Source organism: Gopherus evgoodei, chromosome 10, assembly GCF_007399415.2.
Source record: "Gopherus evgoodei ecotype Sinaloan lineage chromosome 10, rGopEvg1_v1.p, whole genome shotgun sequence".
In the NCBI taxonomy this organism is placed as follows: Eukaryota; Metazoa; Chordata; order Testudines; family Testudinidae; genus Gopherus; species Gopherus evgoodei.
In genome coordinates, this window is record NC_044331.1 from 18065465 (window position 1) to 18091647 (window position 26183).

General features: G+C 39.8%; 1 protein-coding gene across 3 annotated transcripts in view; it reads right to left on the minus strand.

Moving 5' to 3' along the window:
• Positions 1–1703: 1703 nt before the first annotated feature.
• The window catches only part of ADAMTSL3 (ADAMTS like 3), a 292061-nt gene continuing 267581 nt past the window's right edge, over positions 1704–26183 (minus strand). For 2 of the 3 annotated variants that reach the window (XM_030578650.1, XM_030578649.1), the window contains exons 24-31: positions 20256–20438; positions 18022–18141; positions 16486–16698; positions 12187–12370; positions 8059–8263; positions 6637–6746; positions 3407–3621; positions 1704–2871 (exon numbers count right to left, since the gene is read on the minus strand). In XM_030578650.1, the coding sequence (XP_030434510.1) occupies positions 2762–2871; positions 3407–3621; positions 6637–6746; positions 8059–8263; positions 12187–12370; positions 16486–16698; positions 18022–18141; positions 20256–20438 (1340 nt within the window). In that variant the 3' untranslated portion in view covers positions 1704–2761. The remainder of the gene's footprint in view (positions 2872–3406; positions 3622–6636; positions 6747–8058; positions 8264–12186; positions 12371–16485; positions 16699–18021; positions 18142–20255; positions 20439–26183) is intronic. The other variant, XM_030578651.1, reaches the window with a different exon arrangement.

The following is a 26183-nucleotide window of genomic DNA, read 5'->3' on the forward strand; positions in this document are numbered from 1 at the left end:
AGCTAGTTGGCAGCACAGAATGGATACTGTAAAATAGGATTCCATGTATAGTATTTCATTATTAACATCTAGGATTACTCTTTGAACACCATTATTTCCTCGGCAGAGCAGGGAACACGTTTACATGCAATCCTGATTCTGGAACTGGTTCAGTGCTCAGTGCAATTTACAACAGCCTCAGGTGTGTTCTAATTCACAGCCATCTGCACTGGCGTCCAAGAAGCTGTTTTAGCAGCTGGGATTGCTAGCGCACAGCAGCATTTTGGCTATCTCCTCCCCTCTACCCCCTAGACATGTTCCATACGCCAGGAGTTACAAGGTGTGAATGAGAGAAAAAATGAGAATGTATTATAGAGCTGCTCACAAGAGTTTTTTGGTACTGGAAGAGTCTCCTACCTATGTAAGGCAGTTTTACATCTGCATCACATCTCTAGAGCAGTGGGGCTGAAGATCTGGTCTAGAAACCAGCAAAATGAGAGAAATATTGCTGTTTTTTGAGAAGTTAAAAATAGGGAAGGAACAGAATGGTAACGTAACACTGGTGACAGCCACGTAGCTTCTATGAAAATGACCTTAATAAACAATCTCTGTGTAATAATGCAGATGAATAACTAAAGTAGAGTTTATTTCAGAAATATCAATGGAAGATAAATATTAGCCATCTTTGGTTAGTGGAGTAGCAGTAAAAATAACCTAGAGGAATGTCATGCCAATTGCAATAACAATCATTTACAGCACTGCCTCCAAATAGCATGCATACTTAACCAAAAATAAAATAAAAGCAACAAAGCAGTGCTATGTGTTAACATTTAAAAACTTTAAATACAAAGAAAAAACATGAATAAGAAATTTTGGTAATAAGAAAAATATATGTCCCCAAATTTTTATTACACACTGTACAAAACATAATATTGCACTTTAAAATCAGACAATAAATATATACAAAAGTATTTTACAAGTGTTTTCTTTTAATTTAAAAAACTACTTAAGCAATCAAGACCCATTATTGATTTAAAAGGTAATGACCAAGAATATCCTCCCTTTGCAGTCAGCAAGGACACAACTGCCCACTTTGAACACTTTCTACACAGTAGTGCTAGTCTAAGTTTCAGTGATGCAAACCCCTGGTATAGGGATACTGTTTCTAAAATTGTTCTTACAGCATGCCTACTAATTACAATTCAATGCAGTCTAGTAATCTGCTAATGCAGGGTCCAATTCAAGATATGCATTCAGGCTTCCAATTTGTGCAACAGTTGGAAGCTGCAAAAGAAAAAAAAATGCCATCTTCAGCCCTGTGCAGGCTTCTCTGGGGTAAAGCAAAATGTTGAGCTCAATCAGGCATATAATTTTCCATCCAGAAAAAGATTTACTTAAGGATGTCATGGTCAGAATTTACTAACACACAAAAGACTTGAATGGATAATGGTCATGATGAAAAATCAACTTGAAGGAAATTGATTTCAAGGCCACCCAGAGCCGGGGGTAAGTGGGGCAATTTTGCCCGGGGCCCCTCAGGGGCCCCGCGAGCCCTGGCCCAGCAGCGGTCCAGGTCTTCGGCAGCATTTTGGCAGCAGGGGGACCTTCAGTCGCTCAGGTCTTCAGTGGCATTTCAGCGGCGGGGGGACCTCAGTGCTGCCAAAGACGTGGAGCAACTGAAGGCCCCCCCACCGCCAAAATGCCACTGAAGACCCAGACAGCTGCCAGGTGAGTACAAGTGCCGCAGCTTCCCCGCTTTGCCACAGACCCCCTGAATCCTCTGGGCGGCCCTGATTGATTTCTTACACATTTATCTTCATATTTAACAACTCTTTCCTCTTACTTTTTTCCATGACTGGAAAATATAAAATATTTATTGAAGGGAAAGAGTTGGACAGGCACATGTGGCTTTAGTTCTCCATTTGACTATGTGCAAGAGAACAGTGATACTTCATTCACAGCTCGTATAAGGAAGTCTTGAGTCTAATTTAAAATCAGTAGAGAAGATTAATCATGCCTCAACTTTGATCATATTTCAGTGAGACTGGAATACAAGAATAGGAGCAAAGGAAAACAACACCTCATTTATTCAAAAACAGATCCATTGCTGTTTTGAAAATCATAACAGCATCTACAATGCATATACATAAATACAGGAATGAAAAATGAAATGTACTGCTGTGTATCCAGCCGACAGCTAATCGCAATAATACTGTCCTGGGAGATTGAACCTTATTCATAGTTTAAGCTCAGGCTGTTTATGAAAATGTAATCACTGCCAAAAACTTTATAGCTACAAGCCACCGCTTCTATAAATTTAAATATCCTGTTAAATTTGATAATACAATGAAAATAAAAAGTGACATCAGTTGCTGCATTCCAAAATTCTTCAAAGGATTTTGTGACTTAGACTTTCTAATAAGTAAAGGGAAGTAAGCATTACCTGGTCCTTTTTAGATAATGTTCTTTTTCCCCAATAAAATTGTACTATGATGACCTGTGAAATTCTACAGATGATGTGCCATGATATTCTCCTCTTAATCCAGACATGAAAATGTTTAAAACATTAAAGTTCGGTTGCAGTAAAGTGGCCAATGTATGCTTCCAGCAAATTTTCCTCTCAAGCATATCAATCTACAATGCTATTTTTCATCAGTCCCATGTATCCATTTAACTATTATGCCTACTGTCTTATTTACAAGTATATTCTTTGAACAGTCTAGATTTAATGAACCTGTTTTCTCATCTCTTCACTGCAGCCTCATGAATTTCCACAGAAGAATTACACTTCTTGACATGACTGACAACACCTTTGTTTGTAGAGGTCTATTAAGCATAACTTTAGATGTTTTACAAATGTACAGTAGTGAGTTGTATCCTTGCATTCGCCTTCTGAAAAATATATTTAAACATTAAAAGGCTTTATAATGAATAAGGGATTAATAGTAAAACTAATCATCATAGTTTCACACAAACAATGGTTTGATGGTAACAGTTACTATCCTAGCATTTCAACTCTAGCAACGGGGTTCAAACGCTGTCACAAATAAAATGACTGGTAATCTCATCATATCCACTTATCTATTGTCCATTTCACAAAACTACCCCACAATTTGGTAAAATCAGCAATGTGCTCAGAGATTCATAAATGAGTTGTACTGGCACAGCTGTGTAGGAGAGACCTGTATATGATTAACCCATAACATGCCTGATTCTAACTGGTGCTTTTAATTCTTAAATATCACAGTGACCCAGAACTGGAGAGAAGTATAGCAGGGGTAATGAAGTGTTTGTTGGAGAAAATAGCTTTACCTTTGATGTGCAATCAGATGCTTGCAAAATCATTAGGGTACAGTTTGGAGTTGCTCTCTAAGTATAACTACTACAAACTAAGACTATGCTCAGATATAAATAAATGTTTACGTACTGCCACAGGAAGTGACACTGCAATGTTGCCAGGTCACTGGTCTCTTCCTCCACCCACAGTACTGATCAGCCACAGGTTTATTATTCTTCCTGTGTACACAGTTTACTCGTCGTGACTGGAATCCACTTCCACAGTCTACGCTGCAGGGCCTCCATGGACCTGTCCGCCAATACACATCACACATCTCTGAAGAACAGTTTCTTCTGACAGCTGATCTGTGGAGAAAACACACAATAGTTAAAGATTTCTGTGCTAGATGCTTCTTAGCACAATTATTTGTTATATATCAGTCATCCCAAAATGAGAAGAAATGTGTCCCAGTTTATTTTAACTACTGCTCCTTTACCTTGGAACAGAAGAAACTGTTGGTGTTAATGCAAAATATTGACAAGAGAGTTTTTAGTTAGAAAATAAAACTCCATTTTAAAATAAATTCATTTAACATATTGAATGCTATAGATCAGTGTTTCCCAGACTTGGGATGCCACTTGTGTAGGGAAAGCCCCTGGTGGGCTGGGCCGGTTTGTTTACCTTCCAGGTCCACAGGTTCAGCTGATTGCAGCTCCCACTGGCTGCGGTTCACCACTCCAGGCCAATGGGGGCTGCGGGAAGCAGCGCAGGACAAGGGATTTGCTGGCCACAGCTTCCTGCAGCTCCCATTGGCCTGGAGCGGCGAACCGCAGCCAGTGGGAGCCGCAATCAGCCGAACTTGTGGACCAGGCAGGTAAACAAACTGGCCCGGCCCACGAGGGGCTTTCCCTACACGAGTGGCGGCTCCAGTTTGAGAACCACTGCTATAGACGTTTATACATAAAACTCTCTTCAATACAGAATAGCATCCTCCCACTGATACGAAAACTTCTCAAACATTTTTACCTTCTGGGGTGAAATCCTGGCCTGTTGAAGTAAGGGGGAGTTTTGACATTTACTTTATGGAGCAAAGATTTCAGCCCTAATGTTTAGTGAAAATGCCTTTAAAATGCTCACAATTTAGAAGGGCAAGGCGGGTGAGGTAATTTCTTTTACTGAATGAAGCTTGTCTCTCTCATCAGCAGAAGTTGGTCCAATAAAAGATACTGGATATCACATCACCCACCTTGTCTCTCTAATATCCTGCGACCAACATGGCTACAATTACCCTATATACCACTTTTATGAGAGAAATATTCACAGATTCAGGTCTAATTAATCTAAAAACATGCTAAAAAGTCAAATGTATATGGGCAGATTACATTTTTTCCCATACTTTTCATTATCTGTTCACCTATTCACCTAGATCAGTGTTTCCCAAACTTGGGACGCTGCTTGTGTAGGGAAAGCTACTGTCAGGCTGGGCCAGTTTGTTTACCTGCTGCATCCGCGGGTCCGACCGATCGCGGCTCCCACTAGCCACGGTTCACTGCTCCAGGCCAATGAGGGCGGCGGGAAGTGGCGCGGGCTGAGGGACGTACTGGCCGCCGCTTCCAGGGGCTTTCCCTACACAAGCGGCATCCCAAATTTGGGAAAAACTGACCTAGACATTTGATCCCATATGGGACAAACTTTTCCTCCTACACGTCAATTTAAGTCATTCCTCATTATTGGGCAAATTGTCCTACCAATTTTTGAGGTTATGCCCACCCTATGTAGGCCCTGATTCAGTAAAACACTTCAGCACATGCCAAAAATTCCTACACACGCCAACACAATCTTCTGGAATGAAGATCTTGTTGTGATGTCAAAGCTGTAGTTTTCCTTTAACAGGGAGCTACTTAGAAGCTAAAAACAAAACAAAAGGATGCCTAGAAAGAACAGAGCTCTGGAGAACAGATCATCAGAGTCATATGCTCCCCTTTATTCAATTTTATATTTCTTGGCCTAAATGTAAAATGGTGTATAGCTTTGGCATCACACACTTAAAGGAAGCATAGTGTGTGCTTTCAAAGAAACACCTGCCTTATTTCAGTGCTCACAAAACATCACATTGATCCATATGCTGCATATTATGATGCCCAGAAGAACTTTGTAATTTTACAAAACTTAATCTTCAGCACAGTACTCTGAGATCAGTATTACCAATAGAGGCCCAATTCAACAATGACAAGAAAACTACGGCAGGCCTTTACAAGAAGGTAGACCTATTTAATTTTAATTTTTTACTGGACCCAAACATACAGTAGGATATTAAAAAAGGTAAAAATATGTCATATACAATATATGTGTGTCACAGAGCAAAAAATACCCCATTTCTCTTGGCCTGTTTAGTCATTAAGTTGTTCTAAGTCAAAAACACACACTGTGGCCCATTTAGAAATCAAAAAGTGAAAAGGCAAATGACATTTCTGTTCTAGAGGAATGTAGGGCTTGGATTGTACTGTGGTGTTTGACAAGTACTTCCCTTACCCTCTCTTTCAGCAGGGGAGGGGTTTAATGCAAGGATGAGGGGGATTCAAAAATAATAAAGGGTGGTGTTTTATTTCTGATTTTTTTCAGCTTCCGTTACAACTAACAGTGATAATTAATTCAAATGATGCCTAAAAAAACCCTCATATACAATCTCTAACCTAAAATTAAGCATCTTGATTCTATATTTTCTTTCATCTCTCTCTTTCCTGACCATCATCCTTAGATTTTTCTGGACCCTACTCACTATCCTGGACTAACATTGTCCTTTGTGTGGTTAATGTTGTTTAGTGTGCTTTGAACATGGGAGTAGGACTCAAGACTCCATGGTTCTATTCCTGGCTTTGCCACTAACATACTGAGCACTGGTCTACACTGGGGGGATCGATCTAAGTTATGCAACTTCAGCTACCTGAATAATGTAGCTGAAGTCGACATACTTAGATCGACTTACCTTGGTGTCTTCACCAAAGTGAGTCGACTGCTGCCACTCCCCCGTCGATTCTGCCTGTGCCTCTCATGGCACTGGAGTACAGGAGTCGATGGGAGAGCGCTCAGGAGTTGATTTATTGCATCTAGAAATCGATCCTCGCTGGATCGATCGCTGCCCGCCGATCCGGAGGGTAGTTTAGATGTACCCTGAGTGACACTTAGGAAGTCAGTTAACTTCTCTAGGCCTGGAGTTTATTCAGTCTGTAGCACTGGAATAATAATAATTACCTATTTCCTGGGGGATTGGCTTAATTCATAGTTTATAAAAGTGCACTGAAATATTGGATGAAAGACACTATAAAGTAAAAAGTATTATCTAAAGCAGGACAGTTTCTGTACTGCTTCAAACTTCGTACCTTTTTCTTTCAGCACAATAAGAGTCTGGAACGAGAGATCCATTGCGATGTTGACATATAATGTGACGGTGCTGTAAACCCACAGCATGGCCTACACAGCGACCAGAACACTAAAAATAAATTTTAAAAAAATCTTCTGTTAGCAAATATAATCTTTATGTATGTCCACATAAAATGTAAGTTACCTGCTTGTTTTGATATTAGTGCATGGTTCATTAAAATGTTTCTTTGTTGTACTATAGTAAACAGAGCTAAGAAAATAATTCACAGTGAAAACATAACTTGCCTAAGTATCCTTTTTTTTGTTGTTTGTGACTTGTCCATGAAAAGCTTTTGAAATTATTACTTGAAATTATTTGCCAATAATTCTTGGTCTGTAGATTGCTCATAAGCAGTTTCTCATGAGTATTTGATATTTAAAATTCAAACTGTATTTGTTAATTTTGATTGGGCACATGGAACAGAATCTGTTTCATGACTGGTTATATGTATCACTTAGAATCAGGCTTTCAGTATGAATATTTGCATGTGCAAGTTCAAAATCTGCGTTTTACAAATAGTTTCTAAAACTCACTTAAAATTAACCATTTCTTCAAGCAAGTTCATCTGGTAAATGCCTTTGTTAAAAGAGCTGCTGAAGATGAACATTAAAGGGAAATAATCATAGCTGAACTCAAATCCATTTTATTTGCATTAATATTCAGGGAAATGTTTCTGAAATGTTTATTAAGGTCAAGTAGTAAACACTATACCAGTCCTCTTGAAAAAAACATCATAAATTCAAAAACTATTGCAATTTGTAACATGAAAGTAAAAAGCACAATTCCACTTGTTAAAATATTGCGTTATCTACTGTTAAAACACATCCACACACCTGCCTTTTCATAGATATAGTTTCGGTTCCAGTACAAGTGCAATAAAAGCACTGTACCAGTATTGGGGAGGGAGGGAGAGAAATATGGACTAGGTTGTAAAATAAAGTGATGCTAACGTTAGGCATTCAAAGCATATGTTTTGTTTTCTGTGCAGGACTCACTTGTCAGATAAAACGTGCATATACCCAGCCTACATCCCCACAGAATATCTTTTCTTTGATCAAATAAACTTACTAGTCATAGCAAAATAAAGGAGCCAAGACTTGTAAAACATTGTCTGAAAGCTAACATTAACTACATCTTTCCGGCTCTTCCTAAATGCCTGTGGACAGCACCTAGCACAACAGACCCTAATGCCAATTAAGGCCTTCTAGGTACAAAACAAATAATATTAACTACTGTAATATGAAGAAATATCTACAAAGATTTCCAACAGGAACAGAACCACCAGGCATGGAGGTCAGAACATTAATTTGAAGGTTGCAGTATGATGACATAGCTGTATTTACAGTGAGTTTCCCAACAAGATTTTCAAAGGGTAGATTACCTGTCCCCACGACTGAATCATCCACTCGGTACATGAATGAACTGTGCACATTTTCTTTCCCAGTGGACTATCCTTGTTGACACAGGCATCTGGTGACAACATCAATGTAGTGCCATTTGCTTTTGCTTGTTGACAAGTTACTTGTCGTCGGCGAAATCCATTACCACAAGAAGCAGAGCACTCAGACCATGGACTAGTTACCCATCTGAGAATGTAAGATAAACAGATAGTAAATAGGAAAGTAATGCAAACACAATAGTATATCACAGCAAATTATCTAAAAATAAAAACCACAGGAACTTACTATCATAGCTGCAAGTTATAGACGTTTGCCTAAAGTCAACTCCTTAACATAAGAAAAATATGAGCCAGTATTATGACCTCCTAAGCAATGTTTCTTCTGAGCCAGGACTGATAGGAATGATTTTCAGAAGACATCCTTTTAAGAAAATATGCCATACAGAAGTTATAGACTTTATGCAGAAACTGTTGGCGAATTTCTTTGGCCTGTATTACCCTGGATGTCAGGCTACATGATTACTCATAGACTTTAAGATTAGAAGGGACCATCATGATCATCTAGTCTTACCTCCTGCACATTGCAGGCCACAGAACCTCATCCACCCACTCCTCTGATAGACCCCTAACCTCTGGCTGAGTTATTGAAGTCCTCAAATCATGGTTTAAAGACTTCAAGTTACAGAGAATCCACCATTGATCATAATGGTCCCTTCTGGCTTAAAAAAATCTATGAATCTAAGAGATTCTTCCAGAACTGATAACAGACCCTCTCTTTCACAGCTTATATTATAAGATGACATGTAGTGATCCAAATGTAATTAAAATAACAGGTGTCACAGGTCACCAAAATTTGCTCGGTAAAGAGCTTATTATATAAAGGACTGACCTGAACATTTTTCTATCGATGATATGTTGAATAATTTAGTGTTTATCTGAACAGCTAGGAACAAGAGGCATAACCGAAGAAGCAAGAGGTGGTTCAATTTATTCTGTTTAATATTTTTCTAAATCCAATCTAAAAATAGGGATTGGGAAATTACATGTAGCATAATTGTGAAAATAGGAGGGATATGCTATTCTAATCAGCAATTATCTAGTTCCCTTGTGGCCGAGTAGTTTGTCCACTCAGGATGGATTACTGCCTTTAAGAATGGGACACTTGTTCTTTGCTTCATTTCAGTTTTCTTTCAAATTTACAAATTTACAAATTTACAGTGTTTGTACAATAAGTCAGTCAGGCCCCAGTTCAGCAAGTACTTATCATATGCTAAGCATATGCTGAAGTCTCAGCATGAGCTTAAAGATAAGCATATGCTGAAATGCTTTGCTGAATCGGTGCCTATGACTTTTGCTTTACATTTAAATTCCATATACTTCTATGAGTCATCCTGGGAGGAGCACAGTGGGTTAACAGCAGTGCACAGGCCACTTATGTGGGGAATGGAGTTGAAGGTTCAAATGCTTTCTACTTCCCTTCCCTGGTGAGTGACCATACTGGAGGCAACAGGAAAAGGAAGTGTTTGTGCCAGTCACTAGCAGCTGCTGCAAGACCCATTCCTTAGAGATCAGCAGGCCCTCTTTATGTAAGTGACAGGGGGTTCTTTTATAAAAGGAAATGTTTTTATTAAGGAAATATACTCAAATATTTTCATTCTTCTCCAATACAAAATACCAATATAAATATAGAAAAAATTAAGTACTGTAGATAGGGAAACAAACATTTCAATTCATGCAAACACATGCAAAATTCTAATTCTAATTAACTATATGCATATTAATAGATATATTCTAAAATTCTAATAATTCTATGCAAAATACACAATACAAGTAAAACAGTAAGTTAAAGCACTTTAGTGAATATTTTAGGTCAGAGACAACTTAGGTATTAGTATATTTTGTCATATGAATTAACTGTGAGACTTTTGATGCAATTGCTCTCGGATCAGTTTAATACAGTTTGCCAAGCTGTATGCCAAGTTCACTACATATGTATTTGGAATTCTCCTTAGAGGAGCATTAATACTCCAAGTATTTACATTACTCTCTCCTTTCTTTCACCTGAGTTGACTGGCCTGATTTCAGAAGAAAGCCTGCAGTGGAGTCCATGCTTCTCAAACTCCTTCAGATTACTATTGCTATTTTTCCATCGGCAGGAAATTCACTTGTTATAGGATGGCTTGAGTTCAGACTCACAATTTAGAGTGATCTGTTTTTTGGCTGCCAATATTGAAATATAAATACATTTCTTCTTATATTTATCTATTGCTATGTTTTGGTTTTTTATATATTTAGAATACAAAGGTTTTAGAACACACAGGCAAGTCTTATCATATGCGGGGGTTCCGTTCTGTGGTTATCGCATAAAGCAAAAACCGCGTATACTGAAAATTATATCCCCGAGCCTTTTAAATCCGTCCCACAGCTCCGGTGGCAGGACTCAGGTGGCATTTAAAGGGCTCCTCCGGGCTCCCCATGGCGGCAGGGAGCACGGAGAAGCCCTTTAAATGCCGGCCTGCAGCTTTGACAGCCAGGCTGGGGCTGGCATTTAAAGGGCCTGGAGCTTCATGGTGGCTGGAGCCTCGGGCCCTTTAGTTCACTTCAGGGGCTACCAGCCGCCTTTGCAGCTGGGAGCCCCCTGAGTGACTTAAAGGCCCTGGGACTCCCAGCCACAGCTGGTGCCCCAGGACCTTTAAATCTTGAGGCCACGTCTCTTCCACTTGAGGACACACACCCCCTGGACTCCGGCCCTTCAGCGTAAAGCTGAAATCGCGCATGTTAAATGAACGTAAGTTGCGACAGACCTGTACTGGCAATTGTACTTCCACAATGTCACTTAATGACTTAACATTTCCCTCCAACAATTTTCCAATGACCAGCAACTCCAACACGTGGATGAGTTTTCTCTCCCTCGTGAATTTCACATTGCTGGCAGTTAGGAGACGCCCTTTCCTGACAGGAGATGCAGAGTGCTTGTATTCATGTGGCAGCAACTGTTCCTGCTGCAGGCTGGGAACAGAACTTTGACAGGGAAGAAAGTTCCTCACAAGCAGTGAGAAGTGAGTGTTAAAACTTGAGTTGAGTTCTTGGCAGTTACAGCTAAAGCTTTTGGTGTGTCTGCATCACATGCACAGACATGTTGTCCCAAGAGCAGTTCCCAGAGGCATTCTAGTTGACTTAGCCAGAAGGCCAACAAGATTGGTGAGGAACTCCATGCCAGAAAGGGAGCTGCAACACAGTCTGAAAGGCTGAGATACTATTGTGATAGATCATATAGAAAGACGACAGGTAGATCATACAGATAAGCAGTTACAGTACATATTCCCCCTCTGCATCAACCCTGTTCTGCTAGCCAGTGTGCAACAATGGTCCATGGCAAGCTTCACTGTTTAGCACCACTGCTGATGCTAAATACACTCTAACTTTGTCCTCTGCAAGTGCAAATACCAAGACTCTGGCTCCTGTGCAAGTGCACAAGGAAGAGAAAGAACGCCTTGCACCACTCTCTTCCATACACCTTGTGAACCCAAGCAGTGCTAGACACAATCTATGTCATGGACAGATTAGCCAGCCCTGGGGATGTCCCCATTCCACTTGGAAACTGGCAGAAATTTTGGGAAGGTCTCAAGACTATCTAAGACAGGATGCATGGCCAAACTATATCTATATCTAAAAGTAATATGCAAGTATATGGATATTTCAGCTGTTTGATTTATTACCATTAACACTTCCTTAAGCAACTATGTTTTACACGGCTTTTACCATCTAATCCACAAATATAAACTGTTCGATCTTGAGAGTCCACTTCGGTGTTAAAAATGACCCCCACTCTGCTAGATACTTTGAAATGTAGAGCTCTGAACCATGCTGTTCCAATATCAAGTTGCTTAAAATTCTGACTGAATGCTGCCCTGTCTCTAGAAGAATTATTATTCCTGTAATTGCTGGTGGCAGCTCTTCATATCTCCCTTGCCTTAGGATGCATCACTGCACAAAAGCTAGTATATTTCAGAGTCACAGTAGAACACATGGAAACAATGTCAGGGGTTCATGAGCATATTTTAAAAGGAAGTATTAACACAGATCGAAACACAACAGGAAGGGGTTTACCTGGCAGGGCAGTCATGTATGTTGCAGGACTGATAACTAACCACCGGCTTCTGATGGTCTTCACATAATGATTCATTCACTTTTTGTTCTTCGGAATTCACACACTGCAGCCTTCTGAAGTGGGTTCCTGAATTCCCACAGGTAGCAGAGCAAGGACTCCACTCAGCATATTCCCATTTATAGTCTGTCAGTAGAAGAAGAAATGCAAATGAAAATTAGAGTGAGAAACCATTATAGATAGTAATTGTGTAGTAAATGTATTTCTGATACAGCAGTTTCTGTAAGATAGATAGCTACCATGCTCCTTGTGGAAAAAAATCTTAGTTCCTGTCTAACATGTAAGGTCAAATTCTGCCTTCAGGTAAGCATATGAAACTCCCAAGGAAGTCAATAGGATCAGTGTGCGCGCAGGACAGAATTTGCTCACAGTCAGAACTGATGAATCTCTTTAAAGGCTTTCTTAGCATTCTTTATACAGTGAGCATTAAAAAAGGAAACTGTAAATAATGCTCTCCATGTTTCTTCTTGTTCTTTAAAGAGCCTATTCTGTATGGATCTTATTACTCCAGACTCCTTGCATAATTTCAAGATTTAAGAGAATCTTGCCTGGTATAAACTATAGAAAATGCACCTAATGCATAAATAATTAGCCACTAAAGCATCTGGCAAGATGAAAGAGGATTTTTTTTTTTTTTTTTTTTAAAAGAACCCACTATGTTAAAGGCTGGTCATCTCCAACAGCTATAGACCTTATATTGGTCACAATTCCAAATGATTTCCTTTCCACACACTACCTCCCGCCCCTTTGTTTTTGACACTTGGTAAAAGACGAAGTACTATGCAATGTTGACAGATTTTTATGTGATTACAGAAGGAGTCAGATTTTTCTGTAATAACCAAGAATAATTGATAGCTACCAGCTGTGTCCACAGCCTCAATCCTACAGCACATGCTGAATTCTTTCACTTATTGTTTTTCAGTGTTTCCTAATTACTTTTGGGTTTCTTAAAATAATATCAAAGCAGAAATAGTCAAATTTACTGGCTGCAACAGTGATGGAGAAACTGTATTGTTTGTTTAACTATGATGCCACGGTGCAGCAGTGTCCTCAGTATGCCTACTGTCAGGGGAGGCTCTAGCTTTTTTGCCACCCCAAGCACGGCAGTCAGGCAGCCTGCGGCAGCTTGGCTGCAGGAGGTCCCCAGTCCCGCGGCTTCGGTGTAACCACAGCGAAATTGTCGACGAAGCCACAGGATCGGCGGACCTCCCGCAGGCAAGCTGCCAAAAGCTGCCTGACTGCCGCCCTCGCAGGGACCAGCAGGGCACCCCTCGTGGCTTGCCGCCCCCAGCATGCACTTGGAGCGCTGGTGCCTGGAGCCGCTGCTGCCTACTGTACAAAAACCACCAAAGAATTCCTTGCATTTTTAAAAAGGTTTGGATATATAAATGATGAACCATCTACATGTGCAATTCTCAAAATCAAAGCTCATGATTGGAAAAAAATCCCCAGTAAAAATACTGACCAATATCAATATGAAATGTATTGGTAAACAAACAAGATGCAGGCAGATAAAAGACAACAGATGCCATATACTTAACTAGATCTATATGCAGAACTCCACTAGCTTCAATGACTTACACACTCATAGAGTGAGACCCTCCTTGTAAGGGGGACAGGAATCACTCAGTGGTTTGAGCATTGGCCTGCTAAACCCAAGGTTGAGAGTTCAGTCCCTGAGGGGGCCATTGAGGGATCTGGGGCAAAATCAGTACGTGGTCCAGCTAGTGAAGGCAGGAGGCTGGACTCAATGACCTTTCAGGGTCCCTTCCAGTTCTATGAGATAGGTATATCTCCATATCATTTTTCTAATAGATTTAATAAATTAATACTTCACTTTACTTTTAAGTTCAGATTTGTCATCAGTAGGCCATATTTTGACCATGGATACAAAATTACTACATTGCAGTAATCAGATAACTCTGGCTCTGATCCTGCAAGCCCTTACATACTAAAGTAGTCCTCACTCACATACATAATCCGGTGGCAGTCATTGGACTACTCATGCTTATCAAAGCAAAGGATTGCAGGATCCCACATTATATCTTCTGTTGATCTTTTGTCAATAAACAGTAAGCCAAATCATATTGCTATCTGTAAAATATAAGCAAGGCCCTTTATTTTCGATTTTTATGTTGTTTAAAATTCCTCAGGGATTTATCAGTGTTCATAATAAAAATTTATAAACAGGTGAAAATCAGTGCAAAAAAGTAACTTCACAGTTTTCTGCATAAATATCAGAATTATTAGGGGACCAGAGGACAACAAAACAGCAACAAATGGAGAAAAGTAAGAGTACTTCTAACCCAGCTTCCCACTCCAGAATGAGAGACAGCAGCTTGAAAACCTGGGTGGACCCAGGGAACCCCAGACTTGGCTCCCGACTCCAGAGGGAAAGAAGGCGGACTGGTAACCTGTGCAGCCCAGATAACCCACCTGCCATCTCTCCTTCATTTCAGAGCAGGCCTAGAAATGGAAGCGGTGGAGGAGGCAAGGGTGCCATCTCACACTGCCTTCTCCACCTCTTCTGCTTTCAAGTCCACTCTAGAAGGACAGATGGAAGCCGGGAATTACTTGGACTGCTGAGGTTATAGAGCTACCATCTTTCCTTCTGGAGCAGGGAGCCAGGTCTGGTGAGTTCCAGACCTTCTTATTTTGAAGAGCTAAGCACTGACGTATACATATGTATGCCTACATATACACATATCGCTACTTAATGTAATGTATTGGATTTTTTTTAACATAATCAGTATTCTCATGTTCTCGAGTGGTCCAAAATTCAGGTGAAAATTGGTAAAAATATGTATAATAGCTTTTGTAAAGCCTGGGGTTTTTTGGTTAAAAAAAATCAGTAAAAACTGAAAATATAAGGCCTTGTACATGAGATATATGATAAATAACTGCTTCCAATTTTCAAAAACATTTGATTTTAAAATCCCTTTAGAATTCTCCTGATTTTGAGTTATTGGGTGAGAATTTCAAAAAATGTCTAAGGAAGGCAGGTGCCTAACTCTGAAACTTTAAATGGAACTTGGGTACATAGCTTTCTTAGGCACTTTTCAAAATCACACCCCCTACTCTTATTATTTATTATGAATGAATTATAGGGCACATTGAAGGCTTATGAACTTCACAATAAAGTGTTTGCAGATGGGGTCTACTCTCCTGGAAGCACATATGTAAGGTATCTCTCTCTCTCAGGCCCCATTCTTACACTGTGCAGCCAAATGAAGCTAATGGGGCTCTGTACATGAACATATCACAATGCAGGATCAGGGCCTTACTGGCTACTCTTAAAAAATTAAAATTAACATTGCCTTGATAGCTGCAGTACTTTCCAGGTATGACCTATAGTAAATACAGAGTAGTACAGTATAACTGCCAATACTGAGGTTACCCTATCTATTTATTAAAGGTAAACTTGTAAATGTAAGGGCAACCACTGGAATAGATTTAACATTGTAATACCAATGAAATGTTAATATTATAATTAATAACTTTTCATACACATTCTAAAGCATCTAATATTTTCAATCTTTATCCCAAAGACCATTTTGTTAGTCAGACATACTATCACGATGATAATATATATGGCCTGTTGAAGCAGAAGTTTGTGTATGATTGGCCTGATTTAATATCTGTAACATATCAAGTCACTGAATTAGGTTCTTGATAACATATTATAAACTAAATGAATAAAATGGGCTTTCACATAAAATTCAAGGCCTTGATCCTGCAAACATGTATGCACCTGCTTAACTTTAACTGACTGAAAGGGAACTACTCACATACATAAAATTGAGTATACACATTAGTGTTTACAGAACTGGGGACTTGATACTTTATGCGTAAAAATAAGAAATAATAGACCAGGGGTCGGCAACCTCTGGCATGCAGCTTGCTAGGGTAAGCACCCTGGTGGGCCAGGCCAGTTTGTTTACATGCCGCGTTGGCAGGTTCAGCTGACTGCAGCTCCTACTGGCGCGGGTGAGGGATGTGCTGGGCGCAGTTTCCCGTCACCTCCATTGGCCTGGGACAGCGAATCACGGCCAGTGGGAGCCGCAATCGGCCGAACCTGCTGACACGGCAGGTAAACAAACTGGCCCGGCCCACCAGATGCTTATCCTGGCAAGCTGCGTGCCAGAGGTTGCCGACCCCTGCAATAGAGCTATAAAATTCTCAAAACATTAGGAAGAAATATTATTAAAAAGTAAGAATTTGTCATAGAATTTTCAACAAACCTTCCTTCTTGACATTTACCCAAACAGACAATGGTTTTAGAGTAGTTGAAGTCTGACATCTGTATTGTCCAGCAAATTGACCAGACACAGTGTTCACCTCTAGGATACGTCCCCCAACCAAGGCTCTATATACCAAGTCGTTAACTTCCTCAACGGGACGATTTCTGAAGAACCAACGAATCATGTTTCCATGATTAGGATGCACTGGACAACCTAGAAATCAATGGCATATTAGTATTTTTTTCTAAGTTTAATGTATATATTGTGTTTTCTATTTGTGCACAGGTGTGTGGAAGCTTCCCGCAGTATAAGTAAAAAGAGGGGTATGTATTAATTTACAGAAGTCTGAGGTAAGGCAAAACTAATCTCAAGTGCTCCCAGGTGAGCTATCTTCCACTCAGCTAAAGTGGACAGCTCTATTGTATATTTGCCACAATAATTTACATTCTCCCTCCACTTTAAGTGAGAGTTTATTATGTTCTTTATGAACCAAATGTGAAATCCTGACCCCATTGAAGTCAATGGTAAAACTCCCATTGACTTTGACAGAGTTAGGATTTCACTCCAAGACTGTGAGCCATGTTTAAATGTGGCTTACAGGTTGCTGCATACCACTTTATAGAAACAGACAAATTAGTTGAAATGGAGAACTCAAAATCAAGTTTACAGTCCAGGTGGATCTCTCTCAGTTTTCAAGGGCAGCTCATAGAGAAACTTCACTATTCAGTCCAATGATGATTCGTTTAGATAGACCTTGTGATACGCAGAGTTACCATTTTTAAAACGGTTTTTGAACAATTCCTTATATAAAAATTAGACTCCATCGTTTCTTACTTTCTCCCTCCTCAGTAAAAATCTGAGAGAGAAGATAGCATGTCCTGAAGGCTAACAAATCAGGGCTCTGACAAACCAATGCAGAAGTAAAGATAATGGCCCATAGGAAAATTGGAAGAACCCGCAATATTTCAACAGGAATGTGGTGAACCCCTCAGAATGACAAACTCTTGGTGAAAACAATAAATCAGTTTAGCATACAATCATGATATATTGGCACGGCTATATTTACATGCAGGACTACACTAAATAGCAAGATGGTTGTGAGCAACTAAGAACCAACAAAATAAAATTGTTCATATGGTTGTTATATATTTATTGCTCCTCCTTCAGTTTTGTTTCTATATTTTTAAATTTTAAAATAAGTCCTGAATTACTAGCGCCATTGTTTGTCATATGGTACAATTTTTTAACAGCAGTTAATGATAATATTGGAGAATTCACTGAAGACCATAACCCAGCACCATTGCTTGTTCCATCAAAATGCACCACAGTTGGGGCAGTGTAGAGTGTGGTGACGAGGCAGAGTTTCGGGACATCCTCCAGTTCCTGACTGCAGATGTTTCTCAAGAGATAAAAATAGATATTCTTCGGGGTTTAGTCTTTGTGGTGGGGCCATCCTAATCATGTCCTTTCCATTTAAATAAAATTATTACTAACAAAACTTTTAATTCTAACAAGAATGATGCCAAGGCAACATACCTATCCTTAGCAGATCACCACGTATCACACTAATATTTGTACCAATTCCAGATGCCACCAGGACACGCTTCCTCCTGCTACCTTTTGTTGATACAGTGTTAGTCTCTGGAAACTTTTGTTCTGGAAAACAATGCATTATAATACTAGATAAAAAGATATTTACAAGGATGATTTTAATCAAATTGTCCAATATTCTATTTATGAAACAGAAGAATTACAGTATTTTGGAACTCTTTAGGATCATCATCTTGTACATTAATGCACCAGAACACAAAAAACATCTCTTTCTTTAAAAGGTTTTTCAGACTAACATTTGTTACTGACACTCATTCAAAATTTCATCTTTTAACAGAACAACCCTGTTATCCTTCTACTGTAATAAAAAAATTACCAAAACTTTGGCCTTGTTTACTGTTTCTCATGACAATGTCATTTATCCTTTCATTATCAGACATTCTTATGAAGCAATATTTTAAAACCCTCTCTTTGGAGCCAGCTCAACTCCTTTCTTCCTTCTGATGGAAATGTGACAAATTGCTAAAATAATAAAAAGAAATCTCTTAAAAATCTGCTCTGCATGGTAGAGGTTGCATAATATGGATGAAATTATATGCCTGACACTATAGTAACTTCTTTTTTCACATTAATGCCAGGACAACTGCCAAAAACATGGTCAATCTGTCAATACACATAGTTCTTACCATTTTGTCAAAGTTTATTTTTTGAGAATGTACATATTATACATGATCCTGCCTCCTCCTGTGGTTTAGGTCTTTTATTGCTTTTTTACTACTTTCTCAAGCTTGCTCCCATTAATTGAACTCTTCTGCATTTTTTATTACGTAGAATAACAAGGAAGCATCTGATATATTTGTGTGCATGGTGGTATATACAGATGACTGTGACTAACCCTGCACTGACATAAAGAGGAGACAGGGGTGCACTCATTTCCATTCCTCCTCAGTAGTGGCCAGTCAAATCTTTACTCCTTATATTCCCTGAGAGAGAGAGAGAAGACCACTGCCTGACCTACAATGCTCTGCGGGGCTCCTGATCATTCAAGGCCTCTCTAAAATAGGTAGAAGCTTCAAAGTCCAAATATAGCCCAGTCCTCAAGTCCTGACTGACAAAACTTCCTCCCCATTGAAATCAGTGGGAGTTTTGCTTGAGCATAGACTAAGAATTGGAGGATTTGGCCCCTACTACCTACTTCAGATTCACTTAAATCAGTGTCAGGTGACTGCGATCAGAAATAAAGTTCAGGCTCTGACCAGCAGTTCTGTGGCACATCTTTAATTACACTGCCCTCTTCAGAAACATCTGGCTCCTCTGCTTCAGCCAGGAAGCTGGAAACCATGAGTGTATCTTATTGCCACTGTTTATAGTAGGCTCCACACCCTCACTCTTACAAAGAGACTCGTATCCCCCCAAATTTCTTACCTGCGGAAATAGGCCCCATCATCTATGAGTCAGCTCATAATGTTTGTGTGCTTAACAGTGAGGGTTTATAATAGAACTCAGCATGATTAGCTAGCACAAAGTGTTTGGGGAGTTAGTCTTTACAGATGGAAGATCCATTCACTGGGGATACTTTGGAGTCAAGGTTGCATTGCAGGATTTTACATGACTAATCTATTTACAGTAGAGTTGATTAACCAGACATTTTTAGTTTTTCATTTTCAGCTTCTTACCCCTTACTAGGGTAAATAAAAACATTCAGGGTGGGCTGCTCATGTTCTATAATTTTTATTCTTCACTTGTGTATGTTTTATTGCCCTCTGAGATTAGAAGTACAACTCCCACTAGGGTAAGTGGATTGCTCTGGATTTCCTTGTAAACCCTGCCCTCTGTCTCCAGGTGAAAGCACCATGCATTCTTTAATCTAGATTTATCTTTCACAGAGTGTCAACAAGGCTCTAGAAAACTCAGGTCTCTTGCTTAAAGGCTATTGGCTGTTGCCAAGAAGATGGCACAGTTGCCCAGTGGCAAGTGGATGGAGCCCAAGAAACAGACATCAGAACTCAAATTCTCTGGCTCAAAATTAGCATAAACAGACAGTATGGAATGAAACACATACTTCAAAGAGCCAGGTCCCATCAGGAAATTCTAAACCCATGTCAATTAGAGGATTAACTATTTTTCCAAACACATCCCTATCCATTCTAAGAACAACACTTTATAACCAAAATGGTTTGTCATTGCTTATGAATGATGAACCACGATTTTACACTTACCGAATAAGTGAAGGACAGATGTGGCTACTGCTTTTCCAAGAACACTGGTTGCTGTGCAGGTATATGTTCCTGCATTTTCAAATGAAACATTCTGCAGAAATAAGGACCCATTCAAAAGCAAGAAAGAATTGTTTCGTAGAGATTCTTTCTTCTTAAGCCAAGTTACTTTCGGTTGGGGAACACCTTAAAAAGGCAAATAATAAAAATGCTGACCACCTTATATATACCTTGGGTTTTATCTTTTGCACTGCTGCCCATCACTGTAGTATTGAGTGCCTTGAGTTCTAATGTCATTTTTCAGACAGTGCAATAAAACAACAGCACTTTTAATAAAATAAGCACATTTTTGCATTCACAACAAAATATCTCAAATGGGTAGTTCTCATTTATAATTCTCAGTTCTAGTAGTACTTCAGTGCAGAGCAGTGATAAAAGGTTAAGCACTCTGTGGGAAGCTAACAGAATGGCTTTACAAATGACTGTCAATCCTCAGAAAGTGATATATTACAATTTAAGGGCCTAAGCTCTATATTAATGTTCTAGTGATTTAGCGCATTGGATAACATGAGACTGCTCACATGAATAAGGACAACTCATGTAAAGCTTTCAGGATCCCGTCCTGATTTCGAATAGCATCCTTTATACAAACTGCATCTCAGAACACATCACAGGATAAAATAAAGCTACAAAATTCTTAAAACAAAAGCAGAGAAAGAGAGTAATTAGGGGGCATAGTATACACCTCGGGGGAAATATGCACATGAGATCTGAGAATAGATGGAGTCAATGTGTGCCAAGAATACAAGAAGGCTGTTCCATATGACAGGAGCTGCAGAGATTACCTGTATCAGCAGCACGTGAAGGGATAGAGAAGGGAACAGTCTGACACAGAGCCTCAATCATTAACACTCTTATTTGTTGTGCTGCAGAAGGCTAACTGTATTCTAGCTGCTTTTTAATTAAAATTCTGTCATCTTTGCTATTATAACCATTAACTTCCAAGAATTCACTCGTCTGATACTTGACATCCCAAGTGTCAAACTATGAATATTTTTTTCTTCTAAAGGAGTGATGTTTGTCAATTAAACAGCATTATCAATACTGGATGCTTTCTAAAGTTGCTCTTATCCCCAAACATCTGCCTTTAAATGGAAATTTTGCAAGCCATTAATTCCAGCACATTAAAAGCACTTTATTGCTGGCCCTTCATGCCAGCTGCTGGATCAGGGGCATTCTTCTGAGGTCCCAAAGGTCCACTGAAATCACACTGAATCACTCTGTCATATCTGGCACGATGGCCAACCCGAGAGGGGCACTATGCATGTTGCATATGAAGCAGGCATGAAAAAAAGCTAAATTGTCTTCTGCACAATGTATTCTTGCCTAAAAACACTTATCATTGGTCATTTAAGGATATTATAATGGGTGGACCTACCTGATTATGTGGGAAAACATTTGGAAATATTAACCATATTGAATGCTAATTCAGTCCCCTTTCTTTACAGATCATTGTGTGGTATTGCTTTACAGATTATGTCTTCATGATGTGGAATGGCCCTTAAGAAGAACTTTAACAATTCAATCACTGGCTTAGTACTTTCAATGCACACCTCTCACTTTCCCTTCAGGATAATAGGAACCAGATATATTTTTTGGATTCAGCTATTTCACTAAAGGGAAATGTTCCTCACACCAATTTGTCTAGAAAGCCTCCATACAGAAACACCCTACCACATTATCAAAGATTTAAACTAGACAATTTAGCAACTAGTAAAAGTGTTTTTAGGTTCAGAAGATTGTGTACCACTGAACAAAATAGCACAAAACAAGCTCTGGTCTGTAGTGTGCACAAGAGTCCAAAATCAGAAGTTATCTTTCAACTTTTTCAGAAGAAGCTTTATACCATTATGAGAAATCCTGCTGGGATTAAGAAGAGCTCTTGTTTTAAAAGTCCCTTCTGTAATTAACCCAAACTTTCTGGCTAACATGAATCCTTCTCAGAGAGTAATGGGCCAGTTTACATCACAGACAGTGTTATTTGTTTGATAACTTATTATTTGGAACACTGTTCTCAACACAGCATATGCGCGCGCACACACACTAACATAGTCCAAAATGTACCCAATTCCTAGGATTTATCTGTATTCTTAATTTAAATAAAATACAAACCACAAAGCACAGTCTAAGCTTTCTTACAAGGTTGTCGTATTCCTAGGGTTTCTCCCTGTCCCTGCTCCTTGTTCTTTCTGACCCTCTTTGGGAACATCTACATAGAGTGGTAGCCTGCGGCAGCAAGTCTCAGAGCCAAGTTAACAGACTTGGGCTACCGTGCTAAAAGTAGCTGTGGATTTGTTGCAGTGGGGGCTTTGAAGCCTAGGGAGGTGGGTGGGTTTCAGAGCCCAAGCCACAAATCTAAGTCTTTTACGGCCTGTACTGGAGCTAGTGAGTTCTCCTGGCCTGGGCTCCAGAATAAACAAGGAATCTGAAGAACATTCCTGCCTCTCCTTGCAGGTCCCAAAGCCCGCCACCTCTCACACCCGCTTTGTAAGTCAATTGGAATTATTAGTAAATAATCTTTCTTTCTGCTTCAACAGCCTCTGTGAATTTCTGATCGGCGAAGTCTAGCAAGCAGTACCACCCATGCTGGGAGTTCCTCAAGCGACTGAAGCACTGATTTTTCAAACCCTGCCCCTGAAAAGGAGGATGGGGCTAAGGAGTAAACAGAACTGCACATGGCTGTTTTGCAGTTTACCCCCAATAGAAATGCAGAGTTATCCTTAAATCTGCTATGTAACATCACCATGAGGGAGAAAATATGGGGAAAAAAAATCTAACGTCTTTAAAAATTTAATCTAATCTGGGACGAACAGTATTATGCTTTAATCATAATTGTATGGTTATTACATGGTATCAGTACAGTGCAGAGCTGAGGTTGTTTGAATTCCTTTACTCTTCATTTCCATGCCTCAATATGTTTGGATTTCTTTTAAGGTTAACGCTAACTCTGAATTTCCTGGGATGATAATATATGTTTTGCAGATAACTGCAACATCCCTATAACGTATTTTACCTTAAAATTACTGATAGATACTTATGTGCACGTTGTGTTTTTATCTGGAAATTGATAATAATTAAGCTTATGTTTGATACAGAGTGGGTTTGCATTACATTTAGTTCAGTTGGCCTCCCTGTGACCATTTTGGGGCTCTTGCCCTAGTTTTTGCATTTGATTCCCCCCCCCATCTTCTTATTAACTGAAAAATGATCCTTTTGTGAGTGGGGCTGAGGGCTACTGGGCTATTTGGTTAAGGATGGTTGGATTTTCCCTTGAGCAGACTTTCTAGTTCTTCTCTTAAACACTGAGTGGCAGCTCCTGAATTACAGCCAAACTAACTGCAGTAAAGACATTCCCTTAGGGCAGTGGGTCTCAACCTATGGGCTGCTTGTGGCTCAATCAGCACACAGCTATGGCCCATGAGACATCCTCAGGGCCATACAGGTAGTCTATATCGTGTGTGGATGTGACTCAAATAACACAGAGAGCTGCATATGTGGCCTACAGTGGTAAACAGGTTGAGAATCATTGCCTTAGGGAATACCTACACAGCAAAGAAAAACATGTGGCTGGCCTGTGCCAGCCAACTCAGGCTCGTGGGACTTGGGCAGTGGGACTGTTTCATTGCTATGTAGACTTCTGGGCTCAGGCCAGAGCCCAGGCTCTAGTTTCCAAACCCTGAAATAACTCTGTCACACTATTCTGGCAGTGAACAGAGGCCATGGGGCGGGGCAGGGCAGGGCAGTGTATGCTGCTGTGTTCCACCATTCAGAGCAGCCCAGAGGCAGCCACGTCAGGTTGCTGTAAATCAGAGCAGCCCCATACTCCATTCCTTGGAGCAGCCCAGAATCTGGGAAGCATAAAGGTAGCGTAAAGCTTTCCAGGCTGTGCCTTATTAGACGTGTATCCAGAGACATGAAGCAGTCTGTCCAGAAATTGTTTTTTACTGTATGGTGATTTAAGGTCTGGAGATATTCATCCTACAGATAGATTAAAGAAACAAAGAGGCAAAAGAAAAACATAAAGCAACAGCTACTCCTTTACCTTCTCATAGGGTCCTCTGGCCACTCTTTGCTCTTGGATATGGAAGCACGCACATTTCAAGCTGTTTTGCACCCATTCAGTTTATCTGTATGTTCATGCTTCCAATGACAGATCTGTTTCTGCCCAGACTCTCATACAAGACACTGAGTTCTTGCACACACTGTCATTTCTCAAATTCCTATCAGCAGAAACTCTGACTTTTGGATAATACTCTAGAAAAACTATTTTTAGAAGTGCATTTACCTTTTGCACACAGCCTACATTCAGCAGTGCTTCACATACAATCCTTTCTCTCAAGATTACACACAGGGCCAGAGCCGATTCACAAACCTCCTTTTTACACTTTTGTTGATTAGCCTTTCATTATGTAGCTTCCATCTAATTTGGCTTTAAAAACTACCCCGTATTTAATACTAATGAGCTGAGATATTGCTTTTATTTTTATTTTTGGTTTTTTTTGCTGCATAACAAACGAACTATCATCAGGTCTTGTGAACAGCTGGGGCAAGGCATACTGTTTTCTCCCATTCCTCCTGTGACAGGGCTCTTACAGTACAACTTTAAGAAGCACTGAATCCGAGGACTTGTTCACATACTCAGGATGTGGTACACACCATGGCATAGAAATCAAGAGCTGCCTTCCCTAGAAAGAATAGTTAAGGCTTGTGTTTTACCCTTTAAAAGCTCAAGTAAATAAGCATTAAAAGTTATTATAAATATTAAGAAGGTTTTTTTGCCAAACTAGTAATAGGACTATGTAGAGGTTTTCCCTCTTAGCAGTGACAAACTGAACAGAGCCAAAATGTTATTTAATCCTATTTGCTGAAGTAGGACTTAAGTGGTGCCTAGCCCTCTGCACATGAGTGAATTTCACCCTGCGGATCTGATTCTTATTTCCATGAAGGGCTATTAACTGGGCTTTTAAAAAAAGCATAAATTATATTTACTTACATTTTAGGGCCTTTTTGCATTCCCAGAATGATGTAAAATGTACTTAGTGTAAGGTTATGTCTGCACTGCAGATCAAAGCATGCTTTGCAGCTTGAACAGACAGACATGTGCTAGTTCTGCTCAAGCCAGCATGCTAAAAATAGCCCTGCAGCTGGGGGTAGCATGGGTGGCAGCTCAGGCTAGCTACCTGAGTGCAAACTTGCCTGGACCCGTTGGGTACATATTTGTGCTGCTAACTTGAGTCACCAACAATGCTACCCCAGGCTACTCTGCTATCTTTTTTAATCCATGGCCCTGTGACTGCTTTAATTTATGCTGAGGGCTAGTATGACTGCCAGCCAGTCCCAGAATTAAGGGAGGCAGAAAGATAGCATGCAGTCACCCCCTTGGGATCAGTGCAACTGAGGAACACACCCATATGTGTCTAACCTTCCCTAAACAATCATAAGGTTTTGCAACTCTGGGCACAATCCAGTTCCCACGGATGTCAATGGGAGTTTTGTCATCACACCCTATGGCTTCAGTTGAAGAAACCACATAAACACATGATTAAATCCATCCCTATTAGGGAAAGCAATTAAGCACATGCTAAAAGTTCAGCATGTCCATTACTGCCCTTCCTGAACAGAGATGATTTCCTGAACGGGGGCCCGATTAGGTTTTAAAATAATCTTTACAACTTTAAAATCAGAATTTTAATCCTGCAATGGATCTAAACACTCTGATGTTAAAACTATCTGCTATAGATGTAAGGAGCTATAAAACCAATTTTAAAGTTTAATCTATTTCTCTGACATCAAACAGAGGTTACTTTCCACCAGCACCAGAGCAGCTCTAAAACACTCAATGTTCCATGGAGGAAAAAGAAAGTTATTTTC